The sequence below is a fragment of the Danio rerio genome, chromosome 12, assembly GCF_052040795.2.
Source record: "Danio rerio strain M-AB ecotype USA chromosome 12, GRCz13ab, whole genome shotgun sequence".
In the NCBI taxonomy this organism is placed as follows: Eukaryota; Metazoa; Chordata; class Actinopteri; order Cypriniformes; family Danionidae; genus Danio; species Danio rerio.
Window position 1 is genome coordinate 4691522 of NC_141032.1, and position 24688 is coordinate 4716209.

A 24688-nucleotide genomic window follows, 5' to 3' on the forward strand; every position below is an offset into this window, starting at 1 on the left:
ATTGAGTGTGAGGGACTCACAGATCAGGAATGTATGTGTGTTGTGTTGGCCACTCTTTGTATAACCCTGAGTTACTTTTTGATTGGCTATCTGTTTGTTTCTAATGAGTCCCCTGTTTTTGTTACTGCAGACTAGTTTACCAAACAGAAAGTAAAAAGAAATGCCCGCATGTGTTTAGCGCTTTTCCTTATAGCAAACCTAACAGTAATATGGTATTGTTTGCGCTGCTTTGGCTTTTTTAGGGATACTTATTGCGATTTCATGATTGCAACAGAGAAATACTAGCAAATGTCTATAGACTGATGACATTTCATGCCGTTCAGCCTTATAATTTTAAAATGTGAGCGAAATCACCTGTTTTGTCAGCACTTTAAACATTACGCTACAGAATCATTCAAACACTAGCTCTAAAGTGACGTTTGTGAAGAAGCAGGTTTCTGCTGGTCTGACATCAACAGCAGATGTGTATAAATGGTGGAAGAAAGTAGGATTTTGAGACTTTGTGTGTGATTTTTCTTTTTTATATACACAATTATGCCGTCAAACTGTTGTATATACGAAATACAACACTTAAAGCAGTGCAATATGGCTGTATATCGCTACTGGTGGCTCATTTTTCCCTCAACCATGTATATACTGTATTTAATTTGTGCTATAAATCAATCTTTTGTAAGTCATGGATGATTTAGTTTCACATGAATGTTGTTCTTACTGAAAAACAATATGCTGTTAACTAAAATGGCCAAGACAGCTTAATTTTTAAGAAAACACTAAGCATGGTTTCTGTACCTGACACAAGTCTTTGCCTTCCTTCAGCAGACCAGCGCAAATCATGTTGTCTGTTATGGATCCAACTCCATAGAGACAATTACACTGTCGGTTACCAATTACAGGCACCTCCACTTCCTGAAAAATCTTTGGGGATGGAAGCGGCACTGCAGGAAATACAGGAGAACTTGTTTAACCCTTGTTTAACACTGGTTATCTTGTTTACAATGGAACCGAAGTCATTAGAAAATAAAGGTGCTGTATATATGTTTTGACTATACTGAAGCATAAAAATAACTATTTGTTTATATATTATTTAAGAAACATGATAAGTTATGGAACAAAATTGCTGAGGTATTTGAAATAAAATCTTGTTAAAAAAATTGCACTGAATTAAGTAAGTATTGATGTATGGAAAGCAAAGTATGGAAGCAAATTCTTGAGCAAATAAAGTGAACTAAATCATATTTTAAACAGAACTGCCTATTTGGATATATATAGTTATGCCCACTAGCTTTGCTTATACAATATTAGAAGTTTTTTCAGAGGAATCTGTGTTGCCACTTGAACTGAAATATGAGGTTTTATTACACTTTAAACAGGAATGATTTTTTACCTCCATCACTGATGTTTCTCCATGTGGTGATCCAGCTCTCTGTGTCGCTGTTGAACACACTGCCTTCAGCTGCTAAACACACGGGCCTGATGGAGTCCGTGAAGGTAATTGGAAAGCTCAATCTGACCAGAGCGATGTCATTATCATTCGTATTAGGATTATAATAGGGATGTTTGATGACTGCCTTCACACTTCTACTGATTCGGCTGGGATCATACTTATTCTGGGTCTTTGGTCCCAAAATCACAGTCAAATAAAACCTTTCATCAAGGAAGACAAAAAAGGGAATATAATCAAAAAGAGTGTTAACACTGTCAATTCTGAAACAAAACTTAACATAATACTTAACTATGTTGTTAGATGTTTTCTTCAGAATAATGCACACTGCATCAGGAAAGTGTTCATAACGCTTCACTTTTTCCGAAAAATGTTATGTTACAGCCTTATTGCAAAATAGATTAAATTAATTTATTTCCTCAAAATTCTACACACAACATCCCATAATGACAATGTGAAAAAAATTGTTTTTGAAATTGTTGCAAATTTATTAAAAATGGAAAATCACCTGTACATCAGTATTCTCAGCCTTTGCCGTGAAGCTCTAAATTGAGCTTGGGTACATTCTGTTTCCACTGATCATTCTTGAGATGTTTCAGGAGCTTAAAAGGAGTTCAACTGTGGTAAATTCACCTGATTGAACATGATTTAAAAAGGCATACACCTGTCTATATAAGGTCCCAGGGTTGACAGTGCATGTCAAAGCACAAACCAAGCATGAAGACAAAAGAATTGTCTGTAGACCTCCGAGACAGGATTGTCTCGAGGCAGACAGATGGGGAAGCTTACAGAAACATTTCTGCTGCTCTGAAAGTTCCAATGAGCACAGCGGCCTCCATCATCCGTGAGTGGAAGATGTGTGGAACCACCAGGAATCTTCTTAGAGCTGGCCGGCCATCTAAGCTGAGTGAGTGGGAGAGAAGACCTTAATCAGGGAGGTGATCAATAACCCGATGGTCATGCTGTCTGAGCTCCAGCGTTTTTCTGTGAAGAAAGGAGAACCTTACAGAAGGACAACCATCTGTGCAGCAATCCACCAATCAGGCCTGTATGGTAGAGTGGCCAAACTGAAGCCACTCCTCACCTGGAATTTGCCAAAAGGCATCTGAAGGACTCTCAGACTATAAGAAACTAAATTCTCTGGTCTGATGAGACTAAAATTTAACTCTTTGGAGTGAATGCCAGGCATTACCTTTGGAAAAAAAAACAGGCAGCGCTCATCACCAGGCTAATAGCATCCCTACAGTGAAGCATGGTGGTGGCGGCATCATGCTGTGAGGATGTTTTTCAGCAGCAGAAACTGGAAGACTGGTCAGGAAAGAGGGAAAGATGAATGCAGCAATGTAGGGAGACATCCTGAATGAAAACCTGCTTCAGAGTGCTCTTGACCTCAGACTGGGGCGACGGTTCATCTTTCAGCATGACAATGATCCAAAGCAGACCACCAGAATATCAATGGAGTGGCTTCACAACAACTCTGTGAATGTTTTTGAGTGGCCCAGCCAGAGCCCAGACCTAAATCCTATTGAACATCTCTAAAGAGATCTGGAAATGGCTGTACACCGTTGCTTTCCATCCAACCTGATAGAGCTTGAGAGGTACTGCAAAGAGGAATGGGCAAAAATTTCCAGAATCTGGTGTCCCAAGCTTGTGGCATCATCTTCAAGAAGACTGGAGGCAGTAATTGCTGCCAAAGGTGCATCAACAAAGTGTTGAGCAAAGGCTGTGAATACTGATGTACGTGTGATTTGTCAAGTTTTTTATTTTTTATAAATTTGCAACAAATTCAAAAACTTTTTTTGACATTGTCATTATGGGATGTTGTGTGTAGAATGTTGAGGAAATAAATTATCCATTTTGGAAAAAGGCTATAACATAAGAAAATGTGGAAAAAGCGCTTTGAATACTTTCCAGATGCACTGTACATAATTCGATTGATGTTCATGTAAATGTGGGTAAATCAATTGATAAAAGTAAACAGCTTCTATAAAAGCTCCATTTTTTATTTGCATGTTGAATATTTACCCATTCCGTTGCCCATTAAAGCAGTGGGCAGCAGACAGCACCCACTCTTTGTTGATGAGAGAACCTCCACATGTTTGACCGCTGTACCAATAAAGACTAGCCTGCCATGGCCAGTGAACAGCTGAAGAGTTCTGACCTCCTACTGTACCATTGCTGCTGTTAACTGGGATTATTCCACACACCGCAGCACTGGGACTATCTAAAGCTGCAAACACATAAGAGTTTACATTGTATTACCTGAAAGTTCTTGAATAGCTTTGCTCTTTTTAAAAAGCTGTCCTTCTCAACTCCACATCAAGTATTGCTCCATGTTTACCCCTTCTGTTGTCTTAGAATTGTATATACACTCTTTGGGTCAAATATGAACTGCCTTCAGTTAACCTCTAAAATAAAGCAGCCAGATTTAATTTCAATCCCTAAAACTATTTTGAAACACTATTTAAGAAACAACCTCATCTTCATCTCACTCTCTGTGAATGTTTGGGTTTTTCCTCTTTGGTGCGCTGCATTTCATCAATGTTTAATTAGAGTCGTTTTTGACCAAAGTAAAGTGTGTATTTTCTAATGCTAAAAGTAAGCAAATCCTTTTTTATAAATGTTAAAGTGTGTGTCTGTGTGTGTCGATACATTCTTTAGTTTGCGGATGACACTTGTCTATGTCTGAACACAGAGAAAACAAAGGAGATGTGTATTGACCTGTGGCGGAAGCAGGCTATAGTTTTAGGCCCCGTTTACACTAGTGCGTTTTAGTTTGAAAACGCATAAGTTTTGCTACGGTTACGCCATCCGTCCACACTACGCCGGAGTTCTCGAGCGCCGAAAACGGAGCTTTTTGAAAACGCTGGAGAGGCCGTTTTCATTCTAAAACGCTGCTGCTCCGTCTCAGTGTGGATGGGGAAAGACGGAGACATCTGAAAACGGAGGCGGGGCTGCGAACGTTCGCCTATCTGATTGGGGCTTTTCCTCAATATTAAGTAGCCCACACACAGTTCAGTCTCGCATCCTCTTCTTGTAAGTTCAGACTTCGCAAGTTTGATCAAGGCTGCAGTCTCCCCTTTCTCAGTTTGATATGGAAAACATACCGAGCACACGGGTAAATCTTCAAAGGGAACAGTGTACTTTATAACTTCATTCACATCACCTTGGCTACGTTGTTTCACTTTCTCAACAATAAAATGTAAACATGATTTAAGGAACTGCCTATTTTCTTTTTAATATTAGCAACGTAACAGACAGCAGAAATGTTGAGGCGTCGTGCTGCATATATGAGCGTCATCTTCACTGTGTGGATATTTATAACAAAACGGAGCCTATAACAACTGCTTCCTTTCAATTTCAGTGAAAATACGAAACATGCCCTCTCTTTTGCTGAATATCAGTTTTAATAATCGATACTTATAAAAGTATAACATACAATAAGTTTATACATTGTAGGAAATAAAGACGAGCGATCAGTCAATGTACCTGGATTAATCATTAACTTATCTTTGCGCTTAACCAAAACATGTTACCCGTGAACAAGTAACTTAATAGATTCCAATGACCAAAGTCAGGGAATTGGCCTATGTCGTTAGATAAAGACAACAACATGAATGAAATATCACGTTTAGCAAATATAGTGAGATTAGATCCAGCGGGAGATGCGTGATGAGCAGTCCGACAAGCAGAGCTCTCATCTGGGTAGAAATGCTGGAGCGCTTGCCCGAGAGTGTGTGTGTGGTCACGTGATGTGCGTTTTCAGCGTTTTGGTGTGGACGGAGAGCAGTTCAGAATCGCTGGGTAAAACGCGAGTGTGGACGCGGATCGTTTTCATTCTAAAACGCCGTTTTAAAACTAAAACGCACTAGTGTAAACGGGGCCTTAGGTACTATGGTTGATAACCACCAGATTGAATTAGTCGAAAGTTACCTACCTAGGAATTATTGATAATATATTAAATTGTAAGGAGAACACTGAAAGACTATGTAGGACAGGCCAACAAAGACTTTATTTTCTGTGAAAATTAGTAAAGTTTAATATCGACAGGACTCTGATAGTAGCGTTTAACAAATCCTATATACGTAGAATCCATTTGAACCTTTTCATTGATTTGTTGCTTGCTGTTTGCTTCTTTAAAAGTAAAACATAAGAACTATCTAAGGTTTTAAATACCTGCTGCAAAGTATTGGGGAATCAATACTGTGGTTATCCTATTTTTATGAAATCCAGGTCTTAAAGAAAGATTACATCTGATATATCCCATCCTCTATTTGATTCATTTCAAACTCTTCCCTCAGGATCTCAGTCAAATCGCATCCAAAAAGGGACAATAAAGTTTACAGTAACAGTGTGTGTTACGTGCCAGTATATTTATTTTATTTTATTATTATTGTGGTGTTAAAATTGTTTTATAACAGGCAAAATTTACCCAAAGGACAACAGTTTTACCCTAAATGTGTAATAGCCTTTATTACAACATTAAAATGATTCCCCTTTGTTTCTGATGTTAAGGTAATTACATTTTGTTTTATTTCAAAATAAAAAAAGCAACAACATTGTTTAAAATGGTGCCTGGGTCATTTTTGACCCACAAGACAACAGGAGGGTTATTGTCTCTTTAAGTTTAGGGTATGCTTACACAAAAGCTAAATGCAAAAACAAAAGTTCTTCCCCTGCATTTCTGAAATATAAAGCTACTGTCAAAACAATCCCTGTTCACAAAGATGTCAAAACAACCATTAATCTACTATTAACTTTTGATCTTCTTTGGCTCTCTGCCAAGGCGTTGCACTTTTTTCCTCTCCCTCCCATATCTCTCCTGGCGCTGGCCCCTCTTGTCTCATCTTATTCTATCTCTAAGGCTCTCCTTGCCCTGCTCTCCAAACAAATAAGGAATTATGGATTTGATTGGTCTCTGAATGCAATTAAAACCATCTTCTTAACAAGAAGTTTGGGTTTGGGGGAATCCACCTGTCCTGCCGGGATGTTCGCAGCTGGATACGTGATGAACAGAAGGGAGAAGGGGCACGTCGTGCTCTTAGCCGCTCTGTCCCTTGAGGATAATGAAGATATCTCTCTATTCGGAACTTTGATAACAGGGTTTCTGCTGATGGGCTTATGCGGGTGTAACGGAGGCCAGCTAGTGTGTGCTGTGCAGGTTAACCTCACTCCTCTGACCTCTAAAGGTGCTCTAGCGACATATGCTAGAGGCCATGGTCTTTAGCCTCCTTGGTAGAACAACCGACTCCCATGCGGAAGATTGCTGGTTCGAATCCAGCTCAGAGCGGGTTGGGTGGCGTAAAACCGGCGGGGTTACATTGGTGCCGTGACCCGGATGGTAGTGAGGTTTAGGGGGGTGAGTGTAACGGAGGCCAGCTAGTGTGTGCTGTGCAGGTAAACCTCACTCCTCTGACCTCTAAAGGTGCTTTAGCGACAGATGCTAGAGGCCATGGTCTACCTCCTTGGTAGAGCAACCGAATCCCATGCGGAAGACTGCCGGTTCGAATCCAGCTCGGAGCGGGTTGGGTGGCGTAAGACCGGCGGGGTTACACAGGGTCCTGGGGTATCGACGATTGATGAAAGTGGTATGTGCCACTCAAAAACCCACCAAGCTGGCCAGCTGGATTGAAACAGTAGTGAGCTGTGTTGTTCAAACTAGATTGTGGCCTTGGACCGCAAATTGGAAAACATTGGGATGAAACTAGCGGCTGCGGCTCTGCAACAAGATTTGGTCAGACCTGAAGACCTGTGATGGACATTAAATATCTGCGAATTTGGCATATATTGTTCTTAATTAGAAAAACTTCTCTTCTCTTTCGGCTTCCCTTTGACTCTCCTGCCAGACGGCATCGGCTGGAGAAGAAACAACTTCCCCAGTATAGCAAGTTAAGGAGACTCTCTGAAATTCCTGCTCCCTGTTCCAAAGACACCTGTTGAGACTCTAGAGCAGGGGTCACCAATCTCGCTCCTGAAGGGCCGGTGTCCCTGCAGGGTTTAGCTCCAACCTCCTCAACACACCTGCCTGGATGTTTCAAGTATACCTAGTAAGAGCTTGATTAGCTTGTTCAGGTGTGTTTGATTAGGGTTGGAGCTAAAATCTCCAGGACACTGGCCCTCCAGGAACAAGTTTGGTGACCACTGCTCTAGAGGCTTACACACACACTCACATACACAGCTACAGATACTTGGCCCCGCATTTCACGCCTTTGTGTGCTTTCACCCGCCGGAGTGGGTAGGCAGGTCTGTGACCAGCGCTCTCTAGCGGCAGGACCAGTTGGCTGCCACCCTCATCAGACTATATTTACATGCCGTGTTCCCACCCTCTGTTGTTATGTCTATGTGTTTTTGTGCTTTGTTAATGGGTTTTTTCCCCCTGATCTGACACTGCCATAATTAAAATACATAAGTTTCAATGTACATTCATCTATGGACAAAAAATCAAACTTATGTACCTTGGGAATTAGTATTAATGCAACTTCCTGCAAAACAAAAACAGAGGCATATGTTATGAACACATCAACACATAAGGCTTACAACTTTTCAGAGCAAATAGAAAAGTAAAAATCTGAACTTAATGAAATGTTTACCTTTGACTTCTGATGAATTGTCAACACGAAATACCCATCTGCCCTTGACATTGACATTGCTTGTGTATGGCAGGTTTGTCACATCAGAAACAGGGATTGAATAGAAAACAGTAGAGCCGTTTGTGTCATAGCCGGACTGTTAATGAAAAAAAAAACACAAAGAAAAATGCTAAAGATCAAAAACTTGAGTAACAAATTATACTGATAGACTTTAAAGAGTGCTTTACCTCTGCAGATTGGGTGTAAGTGATATAATCATAATGCATGAGTGTAAATGACCGCTTTTTGTCAGACACTAAAACCACTTGGAAGGTAGACTCCTAGAAGAAACCACAAATTATTCATTAGTACAAGAATCGTCCTGTCAGAATAGGTGAAAATCACTTGTTAAGTTCTTTAAATGTTTATTTAATAATATTTTTGAATCGTTGATATGTTAAAGCATGACACAGTGTTCTAATTCATTCATTATTTTAAGACAAATAATTTTAAGATAAATTAAGGGTAGCGCAGTGGATAGCGCTGCTGCTTTAGCACGAAGGTCGCTGGTTCGAGCCTTGGCTGTGTCAGTTAGCATTTCTGTGTGGAGTTTGCGTATTCTCCCCGAGTTTGCGTGAGTTTACAGGTATCTGATCATTATTTAGTCATTCTGCACTAGAGGATGCCGATGGTGGTTCCGGTGGACAGTAATCCTCAACAAGCATTCAGATCTTCCTCCATTTTGTTAGCAATCATCCAACAATTCAATCAGTTCCCATTTTTCATTTCAGAAACTATTTCAATTGGGTAGGGGGGGGAAAGGAAATCCTTAACTTCTGTTTTAATGCTGTTTAATGGCGGAAAGAGTATTGAAAAATCATACTTAAGTAAAATTAACATTACTTGCCTAAAATGTAGTGTGAGTAAAAGTACCTGTTGTAAATATTACTCAAAGTATGAGTAAAAAGTAGACCTTTCAAAATTACTCAAGAGTAGTGAGTAGTGAGTATTACACTGTAAAAAGTTGATGCGTTTACATGTAATTTGTGGATTTGTGTGTAAACGTAACATTCTGTAGTGCATTTAGTGATTGCCCAGCAGGCACACAACGTCATATGACGTTAATATTAGGTTAGATTTAGGTTGTGATGTCAGGTGACCAAAATTCAATGTCTAGCCAGCGTCTAAGGACAATGTTATTTTGATGTCCAATAACAATGTTATAGTTATGTTAGAAAAACGACCAAAATCCAACAAAGCTAACATCTTAAACCAACAACATATCAATGTCAAATTCTGACATTTATTCACCAGGTACGGCAACCAAAATCCAATATCTGATAGACGTCATAGTAGTAACGTCTACACAACGTCAAGCTCTAACATCATTAGGCATTGATATACGATTGATTTTAGGTTTGCCGTTGGACATTGACGTTGGCCTGATGTTAACCCAATTTTCATTTCCAAACAAAGTAACAACACAATGTCAATCTGACGTCATGTTGATGTCTTGTGTCTGCTAAGGCGATTACGGTGATCATACAGTAAACATCCGTCATTTTCTCATCAGTGACAAGCATCTAAACAGTCTCTGGGTCAATGCGTGATGATTTTGGACATCTTCTTTGATATTTTTAATGCTTCCAAACAGTTTGCTGAAATTGTTAATCTCCCATGTCTTGAGGTTGTTCATTATACCTGTGCGATTTGATTAGACAGGAATCACAGGACTGATTTTTCTAATCCCCATAGACAAGAAAAAATAAAGAAGTGACTGCAGGTTGAAGGAAAGTAGTGAAGTAAAAGTACAGATACAGCGCTAAAAATGTACTCAAGGGAAAGTGAAAGTACACATTTATAAAACTACTCAGTATATTACAATTTCTGAGATAAACTACATAATTTCAGTAGGTTGAGTATTTGTGATTTGTTTCTTCACACCACTGATATTAACAGTGACATGTTCAGTAATCCTTGTTCGGAAATTATGCCTTTCAGCAAACTTAAGCAATCTGATGGATTAATTTTTACTCATACCATGCCTTAATAATAAACTAGAAAAAAAAATCTCTTTCAACACTAGCCTGAGGTGGTTTGAAGTTGTTGCACTGATTTCATCATCACTATTGGTTCTTGGATTGACGCTCATTGCAAGATAACACTTATCACTCTTAAAGGGTCACGAAACACCAAAACACATTTTCTGAGCTGTTGACAGTCGTATATGTGTCTCACACTGCTAAAAACACTATTAGGACACCTATATTTCACTAAAAAGTGTAAATTGGTTGTTATTTCAAGCAAATTCGTACTTCCTGTTTGAAACGAATTTTTGAAGTTGCGTCACGGTCATGACATAATAGCGTGTATTCCAGCGTGCAGACTGGACGCCTGTGCCAGAGTGAGTCTTATTACGTCTTACAGTGTGATGCATTAATGCATGAGTAAGGCTTGGTTCAAACCAATCAGCGCGCTCTATTGTGCAACTTCATTAATATTCATTACTGGTCACAGTGTTTAGACGACAGAGACGCCACGTTGTGTTGGCAAAACAAGCGTGAAGTGTTGCTTTTATAGTTTGCCGCAGTTAAGTTTCGTTTTCATTTTCTCTCTGTGAGAGCTCAGCTGGAGTCACGTGTGGATTAGCAGTGTACGCGACGCTCGACAACAATAACTTACGTGTCTAAGGAGGAACATTGTTTACCTGAGAGCTGTTCTCATCTGCAAACGCTGAAATACGGATTCGCTTGTAGTCTTCTCTTCATAAAGACGCGGCTCTAGTTGCTGTGGATTGTCCTGTCTCTACAGATTTGGTAAGTGAGCGACCAGTGCTCTTTGTTTATTCAGTTTGTTCGTATCTAACAAACTATTGCACCGAGTGTAAACATGTTAGCACCACAACCAAACTCATGTAAGGTTTTTACCGCATTTAGAGACCGGAATAACACACGCGGCTTTCTGACGCTACCTGCCGTGTGCATCTAAGTTTCCGGGAAATGCAGAGGTTTTTTACACGGTTAGAGCAGTTCCTCAAATCAAATATCTCGTTTGTCGCGAGGGGCATGAATGAATTCCCTGAATGAAAGAGCCAAACTGCAGTTAAAGTCCACCATTTAATAATTTGGCAAATAATTCGACTACAGATGTCCATGTAGGTTAAACACCCTCACTTTCTCCTGTGTGTGTGTGTGTGTGTGTGTGTGTGTGTGTGTGTGTGTGTGTGTGTGTGTGTGTGTGTGTGTGTATTTTGACTCTGTAGACACTCCCACACCATCCCACTTTTCTTCCTCTGACACTCCCCCCTAAACAGAGCTGGACACGCCCACTTTTCTGACTTTTTCCAAAGTAGAGGTGTGAAAACACCCTGCTGAAACGAGGGGGTTTCGTGACCCTTTAAGTCACACTGCCAGAAATTTGTTCATATCAACTATAAATCAGCTGTCAGCGGACGTCAATCCAAACCTAGGATTAAAGTCAGATTTTCAAAAATTGTCTCTAATGATCAAAATCATGGGCAAAAATTTCACCGTGTGAACGGGATTGTATTGACCCGGGGGGAGTGACAGATACAACTGGAGGTAAGATCCAATATGCAGGTTTAATCAGCGTCAGGCAAGCAGTGGTCAAATCAGGTACAATTGGGTATATGCAGGCAAATCCAAAATCGTAATCGTATTCACAGGCAACAGGTCTTAAAGCAGGCGGCTAAACAGGATAACAAGGAATGCAAGGCTAGGGTCTGAACACGGATAAACAAGACAGGAAGAAACGCGTTGTAATGTCACTATGTAGCAAACTGGATGAGTTCATGAGTGGCTTATGTGTGGTAAGCTATCAGTCTGTAACAAGGTTCAGCTGGTGATTGTAATCAGGATAGATGAATGAACAGGCGTGCGTGTCTGGAAGAAGTGCATGTATGAAAATGTAGTCCTGGTATAGTGGAAACCAGCGATCTCCGGAGAGCGATCGCTGGTTCTCGTAACAGGGACTTTAACCTCATGTACACTTTGGCTAGCTCTTTGTGAAATCTGTTTGTGTACTTTTCGAGAACGGTTTTAATAATTGTACTTTAATTTATACAAATTATGCTGTCATGGTTTTAAGATGAAGATAAATACATTTTTGAGAAAATCAAAATGACATTCTATGAAGAGTTTAAAAATCAATAGGGCTAAAAATATCTGAGATAAAGGATATGGTTAAAGTGCAGACTCTCCTCTATTGATCTGCCAAATTTCTTTACCATGTGATAGTTTGGGCTGCCATCGACTCAAAACAACAACAAAAGAAGAGAAAGAGGAACACTAATAGATACAATAGGTGTCAACGCATCTTAAACACTTGATGCTAGCAGAGCATAATAGCTAAAAGAATAACTTACTGACTCTCTGTATCCATAGTACGGTACTTTATCCCATGTAGCAATGAAAACCCATGAGGCAGAGAAGTTTAAGTTGGGAAAATATCTGTTAATGTCTTTTGACGCCCGATTCAAGATATCACCATTTGTTACTTGTCGGTACGAAATAGTTCCTTCCATTCCATTATTAATATCTGTCCACAGAGGGGCGATGATATCTCTAGTTGAGTATGCAGGAAAATTATCAGGATTATACTGGTGAAGCGGTTTATCAAAGGTCAGGTCTCCATTATTATTCACCTGTAGGATCAAAATACATTACCTCAATTTTTTAATTATCACCACAATTCAACATCATAGATGGAAAATATAAGAATGTCGTTAATGAATGCTTCTTACAAATATCGTGTCATATGTATTTCCAAAGTACACAAATGACTGCAGCAAGGGGATTGGTGGAGAACTTCCATCATCTGACTGTGGGTTTATCTCATCCTCTGCATCCCCATATGGATAAAATATTTCTAATACATCAAGTATTATTATGAGTGTTTAAAGATGAGGATAGAACGAAAAAAGGTGATAACATGCATTTCTTTTTCACTCATGCCATATTTGTGATATTCTCTAAATATTAAATTGTGTTGTTACCCTCATTCGATCTACCATCAACACGGAAAACCCAGCGTCCGGGCACATTGACATTGCTGGATTTGGAGAGCTTATTTTGATCAGGTAAAGGGATTGAAAAATAATTTGTTGAGTTTATTGTGTCATAACCAGCCTGAGTAAAAAAAACAAAACATTAATTAATACAAATTAAACCCATTAAATCCAGTTACAATGATATCAATACAGTAAGATCTTATTAATACTGTCTGAAAGGGGCTGTTTACACCTAGTCACTTCATGCGTTTTCTGTGATCAGATAGCTATCTGATCGAGAGAAGTACGTAAATACCCTCCGAAATGCATTCAAGACGGATATAACTTCTCAAACAACTTCAGGTGTCACGGTTTGTGTTGAGGAAAGGGCCGAGGACTCAAGTGCAGAACTAAATGGGTTTTTATTAATAGTAAAAATAAAAATAAACAGCAAAATAAACTACCCCGAGGGGGAAAACACTAGCAAAACAAATAAATAGACAAGCACACAGGACTAGGCAGGCTGGTAGGGGTGAGAACTAGAAACACGGCATGGGTATAAACGACGACATACGATGACAAACTGGCACAGGACAGCAGACATGAGGAGAATATAAGCAGAAGTAAATTAACACACAAACAGATGAACATAATTAACTAATAATGGGTTAACAAGGAGGGTGGAACTAGACAATAGACAGGAGAGCACATGACACAGAGACAACACAAGCCATGCGCTCACATAGGACAAGAACACGCAGCCAATAAGAGAACTCATTAACCGCGTGTTCATGACAACACAAGCACGCGATGCATGTAAACATACACCTCGTGCTAAACACAACACCAACAGAAGACTGAATGCAAGACACGATTACACGATGAATGAAAATACTCACCGTGCACTCACACATGCAGCGTGCATGGTTCATCCCAGCGCTGACCGAAACCGAAACTATCTGGACTGAGACACTGGGAATGAAACGCCACGCTGCAGACAGACAAACGTGAACACCCGGACGGGAGCGCGCACCTGCAAACACGCAAAGACCCCACGCGCCTGCATCAGGTGCGGACGCGCACAGTCCATGCGCATTCACAAATGGCGCTCATACAGAAAGACACACACACACACACACACACACGACAAAACAAGTCGGGACAGGACTAGACAGAGCTAGTTATCCGGACTCTGCCACTAAAACAAGAATTTACAAGAACAGAACCCTGAGATCAGGAGGAGGTCAGGGATGCACTTCAGACCAAATTGGACAGGTCTAAATACGTGAGATCGAGTTATATAAGTTATTTATTATAGTAAGATGTAACAGAGGAAAGATGCGACACAATGGCTCAGTGGTTAGCACTGTCGCCTCACAGCAAGAAGGTTGCTGGTTTAACTCCTGGCTCGGTCAGTTGGCATTTCTGTTTGGAGTCTGTAAGCTCTCCCCCATGTTGGTGTGGGTTTCCTCCGGGTGCTCCAGTTTCCCTCTCAGTCCAAAGACATGCGCTATAGGTGAATTGGGAAATCAAAATTGGTGTGAGTGAATAGGTGTATGGGTGTATCCCAGCACTAGGTTGAGGTTGGAACAGCATACATTGCGTAAAACATATGTAGGAATAGTTGGTGGTTCATTCTGCTGTGGTGACTCCTGATAAATAAGAGACTAAGCTGAAGAAAAAGGAACGAATGATTAACAGTGCCTATATTAATAGTACTTAATCTCGAAGCTTGTCTTGTGTGCTTGTGATGTTTCATTGGAACACGAATGAAGAAAGCATATATAAAATCCTGTAGCATATATAAATCATTAGTATGCTGAATATCTATTTAGTGGAGACACATTTAGCCTATGTGGCCAAATGATAAATAGAATTTAATTTTAATAAATCAAATAGCTATTCAATCAGAGGAAATGCATGAAGTGAGCAGCTATGAACAGGCCCAAAGTGTTGTAACAAGAGTCTTTTTATTTCCAACCTGAAATCTTTGACCAGTTGAAGAGATGTTGCCGTAGTTCATTATGACAAAGGAAAAAGTTCTGCACATGACTAAAACCACTTGGAAAGAGGAATCCTGCAAAAGTAAAGAAATACAGTAGGTTTTGTTGAGAAAAAACAAGTATAATTTGTCTACTCACTCTACAAAACTATGTTAAAAGGTGATCATTTAATAGTTTATACATTAATGGTGTAACCATTCAGTCTGCTTACCGATAATGAGCTGTTATAGTAGGGCACCCTGTTCCAAGTAGCAATGAGTACTGTATGTACCGAGAACCCAAACAGTGGGAAATACTGTTTGATTTCAGTCGTCGCCCGTTCCAGAATACGGCCTTGATTTACTATGCGGTAAGAGACGCTTGTGTCAACACTACTGTCAAACTCTGTCCACAGTGGAGCTATGATGTCTCTAGTAGAGTTGCCTGGGAAAGCCTTTGGGGATCCTTCATTAAATGACTCATTAAATGTCAAATATCCATTACAGTTGACCTACAGGAAAGATTTCAACATTTAAATGAGGCTTGTAATACATTCATGTACTTCAAATGTAATGAATTTAATGATATATCTCACAGATATGTTGTAATATTTGCGTTTGAAGTACAAGAAAGGAGATCGCAGGTACTGAAGATGTGAGTCTGCATTACTTTGACAGTAAAGCTTAGAGTCCTTAGTCGGATAAAACAGACCTGAAATAAAATTAAAAAAAAAACAGCCTCAGTACAGCACATGTAATAATTAAACATTAATTAGCTTCACAAGAACATTTTTTTAGAAATATATATATTTTTACCATATTCTGTTGTCAAAGTGTCAACACGAAAAGCCCAACGGCCTGTAAAGTTGACATTTGTGGAGTGGGACAGGTCAGTGATGTTAGACACAGGAATTTTATAATAGACGATTGAATCAGCCGTGTCAAATCCAGCCTAAGAATACAAACATGTGGTAAGAAGAAGCTAAAAATTTCACATGACTGAAAATAAAAATTAGTTCTAACCTACAGTGCATCCGGAAAGTATTCATAGTGCTTTACTTTTCCTAATTGTTTTAAGTTACAGCCGTATTCCAAAATGGATTTAATTAATTTATTTCCTCAATATTCCACACAGAATACCCCATAATGACAATGTGAAAAAAGAGTTTATGAAATTGTTGCATAAATAAAAAACCTGAAAAATCACATGCAAGTATTCAATAAATGCTCAATACTTTGTTGATGCACCTTTAGCAGCGATTACAGCCTCAGGTCTTTTTGAATGTGATGCCACAAGCTTGGGACACCTTTCTTTGGGATATTTTGTCCATTCCTCTTTGCAGTACCTCTCAAGCTCTATCAGGTTGGATGGGAAGTGACAGTGTACAACCATTTTTAGATCTCTCCAGAGATGTTCAATAGGATTTAGGTCTGGGCTCTGGCTGGGCCACTCAAGGACATTCACCGAGTTGTTGTGAAGCCACTCCATTGATATTTGGGTCAGTCTCCTGCTGGAAGATGAACCGTCGTCCTAGTCTGAGGTCAAGAGCACTCTGAAGCAGGTTTTCATTCAGGATGTCTCTGTACATTGCTGCATTCATCTTTCCCTCTATCCTGACTAGTCTTCCAGTTTCTGCTGCTGAAAAACATCCCCACAGCATGATGCTGCCACCCCCATGCTTCACTGTAGGGATGGTGTTAGCCTGGTGATGAGCGGTGCCTGGTTTTCTCCAAACGTAACGCCTGGTATTTACTCCAAAGAGTTCAATTTTAGTCACAGCAGACCTCAGAATTTAGTTTCTTATGGTCTGAGAGTCCTTCAGATGGCATATTCCAGGTGGGGAGTGGCTTCCGTCTGGCCACTCTACCATACAGGCCTGATTGGTGGATTGCTGCACAGATGGTTGTCCTTCTGTAAGGTTCTCCTCTCTCCACAGAAGAACCATCCTGTCCTGACATCCTGTCTTGGAGGTCTACAGACAATTCCTTTGTCTTCATTCTTGGTTTGTGCTTTGACATGCACTGTCAACCCTGGGAGCTTATATAAACAGGTGTATGCCTTTTCAAATCATGTCCAATCAGCTGAATTTACCACAGGTGAAGTCCAATGAAGCTGCTGAAACATCTCAAGAATGATCAGTGGAAACAGAATGTTCCTGAGCTCAATTTAGAGCTTCATTAATACTTATGTACATGTGATTTTTCAGGTTTTTTATTTTTAATAAATTTGCAACAATTTCAAAAAACCTTTTTTCGCATCGTCATTATGGGATATTGTGCGTAGAATTTTAAGGAAATAAATCAATTTAATTCATTTTGGAATGAGGTTGTAACATAAAAAATGTGAAAAAACTGAAGCGCTATGAATACTTTCCAGACGCACTGTATCTCTAATCCTGTAAATTTGAAAAGTCTCACCAGTGCAATATGTTTAATTTGGGGAATATTGGCATAATTAAATATAATGAATGATAAACCAGAACCGGTGATCAGCAATACTTGAAAAGTGGAACTCTGAAGAAAAACAAAACCGCAAATGATCACGCAAGAGTCACAAGACAACTGGAAACAAAAACTGAAACAAATCATACCTGTGAGATAGAAGTATTAGAAAATCTCACATTATCCCAAGTACAAGAATAGACAACGTCAGCAGTGAAAGCAGGAAAATATTGATTAATATTCTTTGTCACTAGCTGTAGAATTCGGTCACCAGTGAAGTGTTTTATGTAAACGTCGCTTTCGTCAATTTCTGTCCATAGCGGCGCAACAGTGTCAGTAAACCCATAAGCTGGAATAGCTTGAGTTGACTCTTCTTGTTGAAAGTTGAAAGTAAAAAATCCGTTTTTGTGGATCTAAATGGGATTTGAGGCAACAAAAACATATGTTGACTAATACATTCACTTGCTTGAAAAAATGGCTATAAAATGTATTGCATTTAAGGGTTAGTTTAGCCAAAAATGAAAATCCCAACCCATGCTTATTCTGAAAACGCACTGCTATATAAACTTCTGGAGAGTGCCAAATACGTCTCAGGAGTTTTTTTTTTTTGCAGTCTTTGTTTTTGCGAATCCACCAAAGACCACTGTGTACGCTTTTTCAGATCTCAAATTTCTCTTGCGAGTGCCATTCACGTCTGCTGTTCTTGCGTAAATCCACCAGAGGATGCTGTTGACGCGACTGACTGACAGCTTGATTGATTGACCCTAAACCCAACCAATAGTGTTTTCAAAAACACCAATTGACCTGCCCACTCCCTTCCCTAAACCCAACCAACAGTTTTAAAGAGCAATCCAGTAAAAAAAAGCTCTCGCCTGATTTTTATCACGTTTTCAGGTTTTACCACATTCTCACACTGTTATTTACTAGTTTATTTTATTTTTTGGTTTCTGTTTTAGTTTTACCCGCTTTTTAGAACCATTCTTCGCTGAACTCAAACCCCATCGTCATGGTCACATCCACTCTGCATATTAAGTCAGCCGACTTACATAGTGAGCTAACTGGACAAACTGGTAACAGCAGGAAAGCTGTCAGCTGGTAAGCGAGAAATGGAATGGCATCATACCACCCACGTAGTGTTTGTTTTAAAGACGAAATACAGCCATACATACTTTTGGCTACATAATTCTCAATCTCCAGAATTCTATATAGGGCTAAATTTTCAAAATGAGCCTATGTTGAAAATTCTGTTATTAGTTACTCACTCTCATGTCATTTCAATCCCCTGAAAACTTTGTTCATCTTCAGAACACAAATTAAGATAGTTTAGATGAAATCTGAGAGCTCTCTCTTCCTCCATACACAGCAATCATCAAGAAAAAGAACCAAGACCATTGTCAAAACAGTCCACATGACTTTACGGATTCAACTCTAATCGCATGAAGCTCCAAAAACACTTTTGCGAGGCAAATTGTCTTTAAATACAACTTTGTTCACATACATCTTCTCTCATGCATCAGCTCTTTAGGGTGCCCGTTTATTAGAAGCAATACAATGTATTTCCATTAGGATCAGCAGCAAAACACACAATCATTGTATTAGTGCTAGTTTTTGTTTTGTTTTTTGGTGCAAAAAGTGTTCTTGGAGCTTCATATGACAATGTGTTTGGTTCCTGTTCACTTGATGTCTATGGAAAATAAGGGAGCTCTCTGATTTCATCAATAAAAATCTTCATTAGTGTTTTTATTAATAATAATAATAGTAAGTCCTCACATTTTTATATAGCGCTTTTCTAGACACTCAAAGCACTTAAAACATTTTTGGGGGGAATCTACTCATCCGCCATTAGTGTACATCCACCTGGATGACCCGACAGCAGCCATATTGCGCCAGACCACACACCACACACCAGGTGATTGGTGCAGAGGAGACAAAGTGATGAAGCCAATAGCCGCATTTCCACTATCGGGCCAGTGCGAGCCAGAGCTTTAATCGGGCCGGGCCGGGCCAATAGCCCGGGAGGTTGAGAAATGAGGCCGAAATCATGTCGCGTTTCCGCTGTTGGGCTAAAAGCTCACAGCGCGTCACGCAAACACCGCCCACAGAACGTCCCCGAATCAAACGTCACACAACCCGCCCACTCCAGCGGGAATGAGGCAGATAAAGCACACCAGAATCATCACGAAACCATTAAAATGAAGACAACCGAAACAAACAAATGACACCTTACTGTACAGCAGTACATGAAATGTCTATACGCACAGACCTGTGTATTTCCATTCATTACATTTGTTTACTCGCCGACCGACTGTTGGCATTGTGCATTGCTCTCGCCACTAACGGACCCATCACAGAGAGCGCATCCGTCCATAGTATAAAGCCACAGAAATTCTCCTTTATAACTCGATATAGCACGTCTTATTAAGTGTTTCCGGCACAAGAAGAGCGAGTAGCCTAATAAAATATAGCCATATTTGTTGCGCTCAGCAGCTATTTACTGAAGCTCTTCATTTAAAGTTTCATTTATAAATTTAACCATGTCATATAAAAACATAAACAGTTGTTTGAGGATATAGAACACATGTTGTGTGTGGGCTTTCCCCCAATGCGTTTAAAGCAGCGAGCGCTGCGCAGGACTGAGTGACAGAAAAAAAGGTAGGCTAGATTCACTCACCCAAATATTGCTCTGTTTGCGCGATTTGATTTATATCATCGTATCCAAATACTTTATAAATAATATTTCAAACCTTCTCCGGTGTTTATTGTTTTTAGAAAATATCTAAAATCTTTTTTTTTTAGATAGGTCTTTGTAAAATGAAAGTTAGGCTATATGTGGCTTTAAAACGGTTTGATTTATGTATTGTATATAGGCTACCTACATTGTTATAGCTAGATTTTGTTTATTTTATATTGGTTTATTTATTTAATGTGATTTTATATATATATCTGATATTTGTAATTCTTTAAATTATATTTCAATATAGCTTAGGCTATTTTATCAAGAAATGACACTATATTGTTTAAAGTCTACGAAAGTGGGCACGTAATTTGATAAGTTTTATGTCTTTCTGTTGTATTTATATGTGTATTATCTCCAAAATAAATAAAGAAAAAAGCCGCTCGCGGCATAACAGAGCTGTGAAGGAGCGCTATTGCCCGGTCTCACACACACATACAGGCATCTAAACATGCACAAACACACCTTTTAAACTTGACAAAAACTCTCGAAAACCTTTATTGTCTGCTGTGTTTTTAATATGGTGTAATGATTATTATGCGTTATTGAAACATAAAGGAGGACGCAGCAAAGAACGTCACTATAAATTAAAACTATATTATTTTATGCAGCAGCCTTACATTTAAAAGGGAAACATAGGGGTGATCATACGCAAAAAGACCACAGACTATAAGGCTAGATGTTTTCTTTGCCTTATTTCTTTATTTGTTTGGCGCATGTACTCATGTGCGATCAGAAAACTGCCCGCCTCTCCTTTCACTCTGCCCCGAAGCCCCAGCTGGCCCTCCTTGGCCCAAGGTATTCGGCGGGCCGAAAAAGGCCGGCCGCTGGCCCCAAGAAAGCCCCGCTTTGGCCCGATTAAGCCCCGGAAGTGACAGTGGAAACGCTTTGGCTCGCTCGCTTTAGGCGCGATAGTGGAAACGCGGCTAATTACGATATGGGGATGGTTAGGAGGCCATGATGGACAAAGTCCAGTGGGAAAATTTGGCCAGGATGCCAGGGCATACCCCTATTCTTTTTTTGAAGGACATCCTAGAATTTTTAACGACCACAAAGAGTCAGGACCTCGTTTTAAAGTCTCATCCAAAAGACGGCGCTCACTGAGCAGTATAGAGTCCCCTTCACTATACTGGGGCATTAGGACTCACACAGACTGCAGGTTGAGCGCCCCCTGCTGGCCTCAATAACACCACTTCCAGCAGCAACCTAATTTTCTCATAATGGTGGGAGACCATGTGAGAGTTTTAGAAAGCTTGCAGCCGGCTAAGATGAATGAAAGTCTCATTGGAATGGAATGACGTGAGAGTGAATAATTAACTAAAGAATTACATTTTTAGGTGAATAAATGTTCTCACTTTAACAAGTCTGTGTCTGAGCCCATAGTAAGGAAACGGTGTCGGCAAAGAGATCCAATATCCGTAATACATATTAACTTTGTACCCATTCCGAAATGGACAGAAGAGTCCTGAAAGCATACAACAACATTCCACCACATATCAAACGGCCAGTTATCTGTTTAAAATTCAAATGACTTAAAAGATATGCAATAAATACCTTGTATTAATGATTAAGCTACAGTACTTTACCATTGTTTGCTGATGTGTTGTCAATTCGAAAAGCCCATCGACCCAACATGTTGACATTACTCGTGTACGGAAGCAATTTGGGGTCAGAGACAGGAATTAAAAAGAAATCAGTGGAATCAGTTGTGTCATAGCCGGACTGCCAATAAAAATAACAACAAAAAGAACATTTCACTTCAAATTAAACAGTTATCCAACTAGTAATAACTATAATATATACCTAATCAGCATACTGACCTGTACTTGATATGGAGCTTGAGAGATACTGCCGTAATGCATGAGTATAAATGACATGTTTTTTCCAGACACCAAAACTATTTGAAAAGTTGACACCTATAAGATAATTAAATTAACACATACAGTTGAAGTCAGAATTATTAGCCCCCTTTGATTTTTTTTCTTTTTTTAAATATTTCCCAAATGATGTGTAACAGAGCAAGGAAGTTTTCACAGTATGTCTGATAATATTTTTTCCTCTGGAGAAAGTCTTATTTGTTTTATTTCGGCTAGAATAAAAGCAGTTTTTAATTTTTAAATACACATTTTAAAAAAAAATGTTACACTGTAGTTTACTTACACTCCGTCTGTATCCATAGTATGGTACTTTATCCCATGTAGCAATGAAAACCCATGAGGCAGAGAAATTTAAATTGGGGAAATATTGGTTTACATCTCTTGAGGCCCGATTCAAGACATGACCGTCTGTTACTTGTCTGTAAGAGATAGCTCCATTACGTGTGATGTCAATGTCTGTCCATAGTGGGGCGATGATATCTCTAGTTGAGTAGTATGCAGTAAAAAGATTGGGATAGTACTGGTAAAATGGTTCTTTAAAAGTCAAGTACCCCTTGTTATTCACCTGTTGCAAAACCAAAGTAGTGATAGCTCAGTCATATTGTATTCTACAGAATGTAAGCCTACAAGGTCGGGAATATGATAATGCTGCTTACGTATAGTCGATTATAAATTAGCCCAAAGTAATTAAATGGCTGTGCCAGGTGGATCAGAGGAGAACTTCCAAAATCCTCTGCAGGGTTCTTTATATCCTCATCTCCATGTGGATAGAAGAGTCCTGTAATTGTAAATATCACATCATATTATTAGGGTGCTTTCATGCATAGACATTTGTTTTTGAATCTGATGTGTTTGCCCCCTTAGCTTAATTGAGGCCAGCTGAGACTCGTTAGGAAAGGGGAATTTAGGGCATGACGCTGGAGGAGGAAATCAGAGCATGTTTGGACTAAAGGCTTGTGGAGTTCCCATCTTCAGCTACCATTCTGTTTCCACTGATCATTCTTGAGATGTTTCAGCAGCTTCATTGGAGTTCAACTGTGGTAAATTCAGTTGATTGGACATGATTTGAAAAGGCATACACCTGTCCATATAAGGTCCCAGGGTTGACAGTGCATTTTAAGCACAAACCAAGCATGAAGACAAAGGAATTGTCTGTAGACCTTCAAGACAGGATTGTCTCGAGGCACAAGGCTGGGGAAGCTTACAGAAAAATTTCTGCTGCTCTGAAAGTTCCAATGAGCACAGCGGCCTCCATCATCCATAAGTGGAAGATGTTTGGAACCACAAGGACTCTTCTTAGAGCTGGCCGGCCATCTAGGCTGACTGATCGGGGGAAAAGGACCTTAGACAGGGAGCTGTATGTATAATAGCTCAGCAAAATCCTGGAAAATAGACCTAACTTTGACCAATGTGAGGAGAGTGTACTAGCATGTGACTTGTTTGAACTATTTTTTTCCGTTTAGAAACTTTGCCATGTGAAAGTGAACCTCACCGACAGCAAAAAGAAACATTATAACAATTGTAATCCCTGTTTTAGAACAAAACAGTCCATTTATAGGTGTGAAAGCACCCTTAAGTAAACTATAATATCAAATTGCTTAGTGTTTTTTTTAAGGCTGTTCTGCAAAAATCTATCTGTGGTCATTTTCTGCAATGTGCAATTTAATTGTTCTGATTAAATCAGATGTGCTTCTTGATTTCAGATAAGTCGCTCCATGGTAACAAAGTTATAATATTACCTTCTTCAGGTCCACCATCAACACGGAAAGCCCAGCGTCCAGATAGATTGACGTTGCTGGAGTTGGACAGCTTATTTGCAGTGGGAATGGGGACTGAAAAATAATTTGTCAAGTTCATTGTGCCGTAGCCAGCCTGAGAAAACAAAAATCAAACATTAACAAAAGGCTCTGAAGAACAAGATGTATAATAATATATAGACAAGTTCTATAGAGCAAAGGTTCAGAGATACGGGTGCAAATTTTCTAACCTGAAACCACTGATCCGTTGAGGAGATGTTTCCATAGTTGATCATGACAAAGGACAGAGAGCCACCAGAGACCAAAATAACTTGAAAAGATGAGCTCTGTTAAAGAAATAAAATGGCCGGAACTCACTGACAGCTCTTTTGGTAAATTTTGCAGAGCTTAACCGAAAACAGTTCTAGCCATCCTCCCATACTCATCATGACATATTCGTGTGACCAGTAATTTGTATGCTGGACTATCACATTAAAGAAAGGTTGGATCAATCAGACCTGTGCATACTTTGAAGACCAATTGTGTGTGTACTGTACACTGGTTTTGGTGGTTTGCAAGTACACAAATGTGTATAAAGACATGGCTACAACCAGTGCTTAATTTGTAAATTGCGAGGTCCTGGAACAGATCAGGGCAATGGATCCAGCAGGTTACCAGAGGAGGGAGAGGTGTCACGGACAAAAGTGAAGAGGGTTGGGGAGTCGCAGAGGAAAGTGAAGGGACGTTGTGTGTGAGGAGGGGGATCGATGAAATGAACTGCTGGATCCAGCTTGTTACGGCACAAATTAAGCCCTGGTTACAACCTAGTTGTACTTAATTAAAGTGGTTTAAGAGGACATGCCTTGTGTACTCGTATATCAAAATGCTTAATCATCATAT

General features: G+C 39.6%; 2 protein-coding genes across 3 annotated transcripts in view; both read right to left on the bottom strand.

The window, feature by feature from the left end:
* Window positions 1-24688, bottom strand: part of tlcd3bb (TLC domain containing 3Bb) — a 538378-nt gene that overhangs the window by 441613 nt on the left and 72077 nt on the right. The gene's annotated exons all lie outside the window — the stretch shown is intronic.
* Window positions 1-24688, bottom strand: part of si:dkey-32n7.7 — a 50892-nt gene that overhangs the window by 2723 nt on the left and 23481 nt on the right. Inside the window, exons 11-32 of one of the 2 annotated variants that reach the window (XM_087275643.1) lie at window positions 24040-24135; window positions 23792-23924; window positions 22709-22830; window positions 22336-22617; window positions 21996-22091; window positions 21762-21897; window positions 21531-21640; window positions 17591-17854; window positions 17418-17513; window positions 15816-15951; window positions 15596-15711; window positions 15233-15511; window positions 15000-15095; window positions 13025-13157; window positions 12773-12897; window positions 12395-12673; window positions 8259-8351; window positions 8032-8167; window positions 7897-7923; window positions 3467-3671; window positions 1385-1644; window positions 790-935 (exon numbers count right to left, since the gene is read on the bottom strand). In XM_087275643.1, coding sequence (XP_087131769.1) covers window positions 790-935; window positions 1385-1644; window positions 3467-3671; window positions 7897-7923; window positions 8032-8167; window positions 8259-8351; window positions 12395-12673; window positions 12773-12897; window positions 13025-13157; window positions 15000-15095; window positions 15233-15511; window positions 15596-15711; window positions 15816-15951; window positions 17418-17513; window positions 17591-17854; window positions 21531-21640; window positions 21762-21897; window positions 21996-22091; window positions 22336-22617; window positions 22709-22830; window positions 23792-23924; window positions 24040-24135 — 3366 coding nt within the window. The remainder of the gene's footprint in view (window positions 1-789; window positions 936-1384; window positions 1645-3466; window positions 3672-7896; window positions 7924-8031; window positions 8168-8258; window positions 8352-12394; window positions 12674-12772; window positions 12898-13024; window positions 13158-14999; window positions 15096-15232; window positions 15512-15595; window positions 15712-15815; window positions 15952-17417; window positions 17514-17590; window positions 17855-21530; window positions 21641-21761; window positions 21898-21995; window positions 22092-22335; window positions 22618-22708; window positions 22831-23791; window positions 23925-24039; window positions 24136-24688) is intronic. The other variant, XM_087275644.1, reaches the window with a different exon arrangement.